Source organism: Sciurus carolinensis, unplaced genomic scaffold, assembly GCF_902686445.1.
Source record: "Sciurus carolinensis unplaced genomic scaffold, mSciCar1.2, whole genome shotgun sequence".
NCBI lineage: Eukaryota > Metazoa > Chordata > Mammalia > Rodentia > Sciuridae > Sciurus > Sciurus carolinensis.
The window spans coordinates 103346-112528 of NW_025920310.1; the positions used below are offsets into that span (position 1 = coordinate 103346).

Consider the following 9183-nt stretch of genomic DNA (forward strand, 5'->3'; position numbering starts at 1 on the left):
ACTTTTCAGAAGTACCTGTCATTCACTTACCCAAATATCCTCCGGGATTTTCTTCTCCACGCTCCTGTAGCTTGCGTATTTCACAGCAGTTGTGCATGCAGCATGGCACCTGGTTGTTGATGGTCATGACGTCCCTAATGTGCAGGGTCTCCCTAGTACTCTTCAGTGTTTCCCAGCTAGAACTGTGCCACCAAGTAGAGTTTACTGCCCAGTTTCCACTAGTACCAAAGCCACATGAAGCAGGACCAGTCGCCCCTTCCAGATCTCCTTTGTCCATTGTTACCTTAGCATAGAGAAGGTGACAGGAGCAGTGGTGACATTTAACTACATAGCAATGACAAATCAAAGTATGCTCCTTTCCTGTTGTTGTTGTTCTTATATTATTATTTTCATAGAGGGATTGAACCCAGGAAGAGGTGCTTAACCACTGAATCACATCCCTAGTTCTTCTTGGATTTCATTTGCAGACCGGGTCTCGCTAAGATGTTTAGGGCCTCACTGAGTTGCTGACAGTGGCCTCAAAAATGTGATACTCTTTCCTCAGTCTCCCAAGCTTCTGGGATTATAGATGTGCACCATCATACCTGGCCCATGTGACTTTCCCTGTGATTTATATCACTCCCTGTGGAAGGTCCAGTTTTTTGAGGACGGTTTATTTTCTCTAGTTTATAAAACGTGATTGCTTTTGTTTGAAACTAAGTTTTCCCCAAGTACCATTGCAGTGCTAAAAGTCTTGGCTGAGGAGGCCCTTGACCACACTGCAGGGAGGGTAGGAAATTTTCATCTTGCCCCCAGCTCTAGACTCCTCTGTGCTGGACAGATGTTAAGGCAGAATTCATGGTTAGGAGGGGACATGCCAGATAATTACTTTTAGTTTGTGTTAAGAAGGGCTTCTATTCACCAGAATGCTTTTTTTAAAAAAATTTAAAAAGGAGATATTAACACAGACATAGCTATATGTTTCTTTAAATTACATATTTAAGTGAATATGGTATATATGTTTGATGTATATGACTTACCATTACATTAGTATGTCATCTAAAATTTAGATCAAAGCCATGCATGGTGGTGTATGCCTATGGTCCCAGGACATGGGATTGGATGTTAAGGCAGGAGGATTGCAATGTCAAAGCAAGTCTCAGCAATGTAGGAAGGTCCTAAGGAACTTAGCATGACCCTGTCTCTAAATTTAAAAAAGAGGGGAGGAACCTGGGGATGCAGCCCAGTAACTAAGCACCACTGGACACAAACACAGCTGGACAGCTCCACTGGACACAAACACAGCTGGACAGCTCCAGAAATGTGTGATCTCCCCTTATAATACAGAGTTACTTTTTGTAATTAGTAGTGTCTTCCCTCTCTCTCCTCTCTCTCTCTCTCTCTCTCTCTCTCTCTCTCTCATACTCTGGAGAAAGGATATTCATTTTTATCACTACTACTGTGGAATTTCACTTCCAGAAAAATAAGAATTTCTGGTTATTTTTAAAAACAATGAACTGTGGTCTTAATGTCTGAATGTTATTGAAAATTCATGGCTTATTCTAATCCCTGTTTTTTCCAAAATGTTTATAATGCATGATTAGATTTTTTAAGTAACACTGAGCATAATTCCATCTAATGCTCTGAATACATGTGATTAAAACATGCTACTACAAGTTTTATAATGCTATGAGTTTGTATGGCCCAAATTTTAAAATGAATTAAACACAATGGAAGCAATGTTTCCATTTTACAGAAATGGCATAAGAGAACACAATTTCCTAAGTATCGTTTTAAATTTTCATTCTAAAATGTTATAAAGGATTATATATAGATAGACAAATATAGATGGATAGAAATACAGATAGAATGTCATTCTTTTAAAGCTTCATCATATTGATGATTATAAACTTCATTTATACCTTAAATGAAACAGGTATATGAGAAGAGACTTATGTCATTTTTACATACAAAGACAAAAGAGAAAACAGGGCCATGTGCCCGTGATCATGTGCAATTCAAAAAACATGCAATAGAGATGTGCCCTTGAGTAAAATATTTCTAGTTTCTTTCCAAGGATTTACAGGGAATGGACCCAAATATGCTAAATGAGTGAAAGGATAAAGTTGTCTTTTTGCCTGGTCACATTTTGGAAAAGATGAATCTTTTCTCTAATGGTGTAAAGAATTTTCCTTTGTCACAGATTGTGCATATCCTCACTCATGTATGGAAGCTAAAAGTATTTTCTACACAGAAATGCTGTAGTTTCTCTATTGTGCCAGGCTAGCTCATACACAGGTAAGGGCGCAGAGTCAAGACCCAGATTCTGGGAGTTGGGTGGAAGCAGGCTTGTGGCGAGCAGACTGCAAACTCATTTATTGTGGGAACAGTTATACATTTTATAGGTTTCTTGCTCAATCACAATGTGCCATGGGGGATCAGACCACCAGGTTCCTATATGGGTTCCCTTGGTAACCCTGAGTCAACTTGGGGTAGTTGTTTACTTTCCGAGGTAGGAGAAGTGGAATGCTCCTCCCTGTGTTTTCCTTACACACTTGAGACATTCACAGTTGCCAGCCAATAACTAGGATTTCTCCCAAGAAAGTGCAGCTCAGCAGAGGCTGGGAAAGGGCAGTGGAAGGTGGGTGAGAGGAGGGGTGGGGGTACCTGTGCACAGCGCAGGGCTGGGGTGAGCAGGTCTCATGTCGTGTAGCTGAATATGGTCCCTAGAGTCTACCACAAGAAATTCCATAGAAACAATTAGGTAGAGGGGAAGAGTTTTCAGACCACTCACACTTAGAAATTTTAAGTTTCAGATAATGAAAATGTTACTTACTCTAATGTGATCAGCAAACCATGTAAAGATGTATTGAATGATACTATTGTTCTCCAAGTCTATGTCCAAATATGAGTCCAATTAAAAGTTAAAATTAAAACCAAATCTTCTGGGCATAGTGACATGATGTCATGTTTCACAGTACTGTTCAACATGTTGGAAACTGCAGAATGATATGATGTCTAATGATGCTAATATGCTTAGACCTTGGTTCATATGACAAAGGAATCTTAGATGGGCTCTCCTTCCCAACCCTCACTATCAACTCTTGCATTGTACAAATAGGCTCTTCAAATTCCATATGAGCATGCACACTCCGAAGACTGGGATTCAGGGAGGGTGTCCTCCCTGAATGATGACAGAGAGCTTCTGTCCTGTCCCCTGGTCTCCTGGACTGTGCTGTGCTAGCCAGGTGAGAGCCTAATAAGACACAGATAAAAAGGTACATTCTAGAGAATTTCCTGGTTTGACAAAGGGGGCATACTTAACAGAATGTTTCCTGTTAAAATTACTTTTAACCCAGAATTAGTTATATATATTTCTTTAAAATGCTTCCTTATTATATAATGTTGAGATAAATTCAAGCCATATGTTTGACGAGCATATCTAATTGATATGGATAAGTGTGATTTGATTGTTCAAGTGAGATGACTAGAGAAATATGTACTGTGCTGTAGCCTGGTTCCCCTTGGAGGAAGCAAACGTACTTCTTATGGTGACATGAAATTATGCCAATTTCCTGGATCTGCGCTTGAGAAAGGAAGCTAATTTTTCCTCTTGCTATGGTGGACTTTCACCTCCAGGAAAAAAAATAATTTCCATTCATTCTAAAGCTTTGATTTTTTGAATATCACTGCAAATCCATGGCATCTCTACACTCCTGACTGTCCTAAAACTACAAAGTTGACAGGACAAGAGTTTCTAAAGTAACACCGCAACAAATACCATTAAGGTGCCCTGATTTATAGGTCATTAAAATGTAGTCCTTGAAGAGCTCTGTAGTTCCAAGTAATTCTACAGCTCATGTTCTTATTAGTTGAATCTTTTGCTTTATTTAATATTTCTAATTATTTTATTTATTGGTATATTATAATTATATGTAACTGTGTAATTCATTATTACATATACATACATGCACACAGAATTTGGTGACAGTTCAAGTTTTCAAAATGACTTAAACTGAATTAAAGAAAACTTGTGTTTCACAGAATCACATAAGTGATAGTTATATAACTATTTTTAAATGATAGTTATTCAATGATAATGTGTAGCCATTTAAGATTATTGTTTGACCCAGAAGTTCAGGAGGCTGAGGCAAGTTTGAGGCTAAGGTCAGCAAATTAGTGAGACCCTAAGCAACTTAAGAAGATTCTGTCTCAAAGTAAAAAATAAAAAGGATTGGGGATAGGGCTCAGTGGTTAAATAACCCTGGATTCAATCCCTGGTAAAATATTCTTTGGAAACTTTATCACTGGACTTTTTATCTTACATGAAATAACAATCAATAACAGGCTTATGCCATTATCAGTACATATATGTCTCAAGTTATTTTTGTGAACCATAATGCTTAGAGATGAGTGGAATTTTGGTATTTTACTATGAGTTGGTTCCTGGGACCAACTCAAATATGTTGAATGAGTGAATGGAGAAAACTCCCACATTATTTGTTAATTACTTTTTTTTTTTTTTTTTTTTGCGGTGCTGGGGATTGAACCCAGGGCCTTGTGCTTGCAAGGCAAGCACTCTACCAACTGAGCTATACCCCAGCCCAGGTAATTACTTTTTTAAACCTCTACTTTTTTCTCCTTTATCCTCTTTTTCTTACTGACTTCTCTTTATTGAGAATGAGAAGAAGAAAACAAGGCCATATTTTATATAAGAACTTTACAAATCAATGGGAATATTGCAGTAAAATTTATGTAACCAGGAATATATTACAATTTCAAATACAAGGTCCATTAATCTTATTACAGCTACCCTTTTCTAAAAATGCTATAGACTTTTATTTCAGGAAATCCTCATTTCAAATGTTTTAACTAAATACCTGCCTCAGGTCTGAATTCTTAAATGGTATTCAGTGTTTCAGAGTGATTAACATTTTTGCTTCCCCTTAGAATCTTACATTATAGAACCATAACCATAAAATAAATTATCCTTATATGCTTGATTTTCAGATGATAATTCCTTTTTGCTATGTGACTGGGAATACGTTAGAATACCATGTCACTCACAAGGATATTTAATTAAATGCACACACTCTACAAGAAATATTGTCCAAGCAGAACATGCACCAAATTTTCCAGCATAAATTTCAGGCATAGGTCTCTTAAATCTGGAGGAATGTCACCTTTCATTTGTAACAGGTAACATCATAGAACCCATCTTTCAGGATTGGACTAGATACTTGTCTTTTAATTAAAAACTTAAAATGGAATAAAAATAGGTCTATTTTAATTGCAGTTCCATTTACTACTCTGATTGTAGGCATTGAAAAAGAAAAACATGAACTATGCTCTTATTATTATTTCTGGAATGTTCTAACCTAAGCTAATTACTCTGATTTTAGAATTTAAAAAACAGTGACATACGCATATCAGACGATTCCATTGGGCAGGGTTCTCTAAAAGGGATATTGCAAATTTCTACCATGTAGGAAATTTCTTTTTTTCTTTCTTTCTTTCTTTCTTTTTTTTTTTTTTTTTTTTTTTTTTTTTTTTTTGGCACCAAAAATTGAACCTCTGGGCACTTAGCCACTGAGCAACATGCAACATCCCCAGTCCTTTTTAAAATTTTATTTAGAGACAGGGTCTTGCTGAGCTTAGAGCTTTGCTAAAAGTTTCTGAAGCTGGCCTAGAACTTGCAATCCTCCTGCCTCAGTCTCCCATGTTGCTGGCATTACAAGCATGCATCATTGAACCCAGTGAGAATTTCTAATTTCCAACCTCTCTTTCCAGGCAGCAACAGGGTTGATTGTGTTAATAAAAGAATGACTTTAATGTCCCAAGTCACATTCATGAGCAATAATATAATAATAAAAATAGAAGTTGACATTTCTAGAGAGTTCATTATGTGCCACAAACACTTCCAAGTTTGATAAGCATACCTTAACTTTTTCACACATAATATTTCCAGGATATACATAACATGACTACTTAGGTTAATAGCTGAAATGACTGGACCTCAGGATTAGGTAGTGCTTAAGTAGATGCTATTATATACGGCAGGTTCTACAAACCATTCTGAGTTCAGGCTTCACACCAACATTTTCTTGTTCATAAATTACAACTGTTTGATCTGGCAGTACATAAGCTAGAATTAACATGAAGCTGACATGAACTAACTTGGTTCATGTCCCATCTGTGGACACTTTTCAGCCGGGAAGGTTTCATTTCCAGTTTCCTGCAGTCAACCCCAGTCAAATTCACTCAAACTGTAGACCTCCTATTATGTACCTGACATACAAGATCAGGCACAGGAAAATCAAGCAAAACTCTGTCTTGCTCCAGAAAACTTTGGACACAGGGTAATAGGAAGGAAATATTCTAAGGTAAATGACAATTGTTTTTTGTTTATATTTTTGCTCTTCTTTTTTTGGTACCAGGTTTTGAACTCAGAGATGCTAAGTAATGGGCCAAATCATCAGCCCATTTTATTTTTCATTTTTAGAGAGATTCTTGCAAAGTTGCTTAGGGCCTTGCTGAATTGCTGAGCCTGGCCTCAAACTTACTATTATCTTGTCTCAGCCTCCTGAGCTGCTGGGATTACAGGAGAGCACCACCAGGTCTGGCTGGCAATTCTTAATATCAACACTGAAGTACCATTATGTATGTCATTGTAGAGGCCTCAATGGCACATAAAATCCAACCAAGTCTGAGAGGTGTTGGGACAAGGGAGAGTGTGCGGATGGGTTCTGGAGGGTGTGAAACTCAGGTTTTATTTGCTTTTTTGATTTTGTGCTGGGGATTGCTTGGTGGTAAATGCACCACCACCAAGTTACACGCAGACTTTTTTACTGTGTATTTTGAGACAGGATCTCACTAAGATGCCCACACTGACTTCGCCCTTCACCCTTTTGCCTCGGCCTCTCAAGACACTAGGATTTCAGGCACCACTGTGCACAGCGCCAGAATTGAGTTTTCATGCGGAACAAAGATACATTTGGAAGAATCCTCTTTGTTTTCCTGATGGCAGTGGTTGAGATTAATGAAGATCATATGTGCAAAAAGAAATTTTCTCGTTTTTCTCCTGAGGTGTTCACAATATTATTCTTTCCCCCATAAGATGAGCAAAAACAACGAATTGTACAGTAATACTCACATAAGAAACACTGTGTATACTGAACTTGGCATTGGGATCTTAGCCAACATCATTCTTCTTCTCTTTCACGTCTCCTTGCTCATTACTGGACCCAGAACTAAGTCCACTGACCTGCCTATTGGTCTCTTGGCCCTAATCCACCTGGTAATGCTGCTAATTGATGGATTCATAGCAGAAGATATTTTTACACCTCAGGAGGGAAGGTGGGGTGACATGACCTGTAAAGCACTTATCTACCTGTACAGGTTGATGAGGGGCTTCTCCATCTGCACCACCTGCCTGCTGAGTGTCCTCCAGGCCATCACCCTCAGCCCCAGAAGCTCCTGCCTGGCAAAGTTCAAACATAGATCCTCACGTCAAAACCTGTGTTCCCTTCTTTTCCTGTGTGTCATCTATTCATCTGTTAATAGCCACCTCTTCATCTCCATTAGTGCTACCCCCAATTTGACCTCAGACAACCATATGTATGTCACAGAATCCTGCTCTTTTGTGCCCATGAGCTTCTTCCTTCAGCACACATTTTCCACCTTGCTGACCTTCAGGGAAGTCACCCTTATAGGAATAATGACCACCTCAAATGGATACATGGTGGCTCTCTTGTGCAGGCATAGGAGGTTGTCCCAGCACCTTCACAGAATCAGCCTGTCTCCAATATCATCCCCAGAACTGAGGGCCACACAGACAATCCTGCTGCTCTTGAGTTGCTTTGTGGTCATGTCCATTTTGGACAGCATTATCACTTATGCAAGAATCACACTGAATGATGATCCAATATTTTACTGCATCCAGATTCTTGTGGCCCATAGCTATGCCTCCTTCAGTCCTTTGGTGTTTATTGCTACTGAAAAACGTATAATTAGTATTTTGAGATATATGTGGGGAAGACAGAAAGTATTTCAGTAGCCAGTGATGGATAAGGTCTGTTAAGATGAGGAAATGTGCCAGCTTTAGAAGGATTTTCATTATGGCAGAGTGTATTTGCTTTGGTTGAAATGCAGTACAAAGTGCCAATTCTTCCATCAAACCCATTTGCTTGGATATGTGTGGATGCCAAATCATAAAGGAAAGTAAAAGCACATGCCTCTTTCATTTATTATGTTTGTTTCTCATTGCTTCCCCAAGGGGGCCTGGGAGGTGGATGCCACTTGTCATGTGTTCTCCAAACTATTTTTAGATACAATAGTTCCAATGTTTTTCAATAACTGCATTGTCTCAGACATCTGTAGTTTTGCAAACTAGATATGCAAATATTTGCTTCCAGAAAATATCAAATAACCAACAAACACACACACACACACACACACACACACACACACACACTACATGCAAGGAGTCAAACAGACATTTCCACATCATTGTAAATATCACATTCAGGGAGTTAACAGTCACTTCCACACCAATGCTCATAAAATACTTAATATTTACAATATTAAAAGGTAGAATCACCTCAACACCTGTAGCAATAAGAATATATGAACAAAACAAGGCCTCTGCAGACACTGGAATATTACTAAATCTTAAAGTGGAAGAAAATTCTGGAACGTGGTGCAACATAGGTAGTCCCCCAAGTTACTCTACTCAGTGAAGCGAGTCAGTCCCAAAAAAGCAAATATTATATAAATGCACGCAGAGAAGATGGAAGTTGAAATAGTCAAATTGATAAGACAGAAAACAGAATGGCATTCTGGACACCCAGGAAAGTGAGCAGCAGGGACCTTTCATTTGGTACATGCAAAATTTCCATTCAGTAAGAAGAGAAGTGCTGGAGGTGGACAGTCGTAACAGTTGCACAATTATGTGAAGAACTCAATGCTGCTTGACTCTACATGATAAAATGGACAAAATGCTTATATTATATATATTTTATCACAATAAAAGTGTTCTCAATTATATTAACCCAGTTGTGTAAAATAATATCTTCTAAAATTAAAAAGTAAGGAATAAGATTCTGAACATGCCACAATGTAACTTGGTGAACTTTAAAACAGAAAATTTGTCTCAATAACATGAAGATTTGTTTTGAAAAGTTGAAAGCTTATTCTCAGTCTCCC

General features: G+C 38.2%; 1 protein-coding gene and 1 non-coding gene across 2 annotated transcripts; one reads left to right on the forward strand and one right to left on the reverse strand.

Moving 5' to 3' along the window:
* Positions 1-4508: 4508 nt before the first annotated feature.
* Trnaa-ugc (transfer RNA alanine (anticodon UGC)) lies at positions 4509-4581 on the reverse strand. The gene has a single exon. It is a non-coding gene; the product is annotated as a tRNA-Ala (tRNA).
* A 2515-nt stretch (positions 4582-7096) lies between these two features.
* On the forward strand, positions 7097-8035 carry LOC124975564 (vomeronasal type-1 receptor 100-like). Its single transcript, XM_047538221.1, has one exon. The coding sequence runs from the start codon at positions 7097-7099 to the stop codon at positions 8033-8035; it is 939 nt and encodes a 312-aa protein (XP_047394177.1).
* The last annotated feature ends 1148 nt before the right edge of the window (positions 8036-9183 follow it).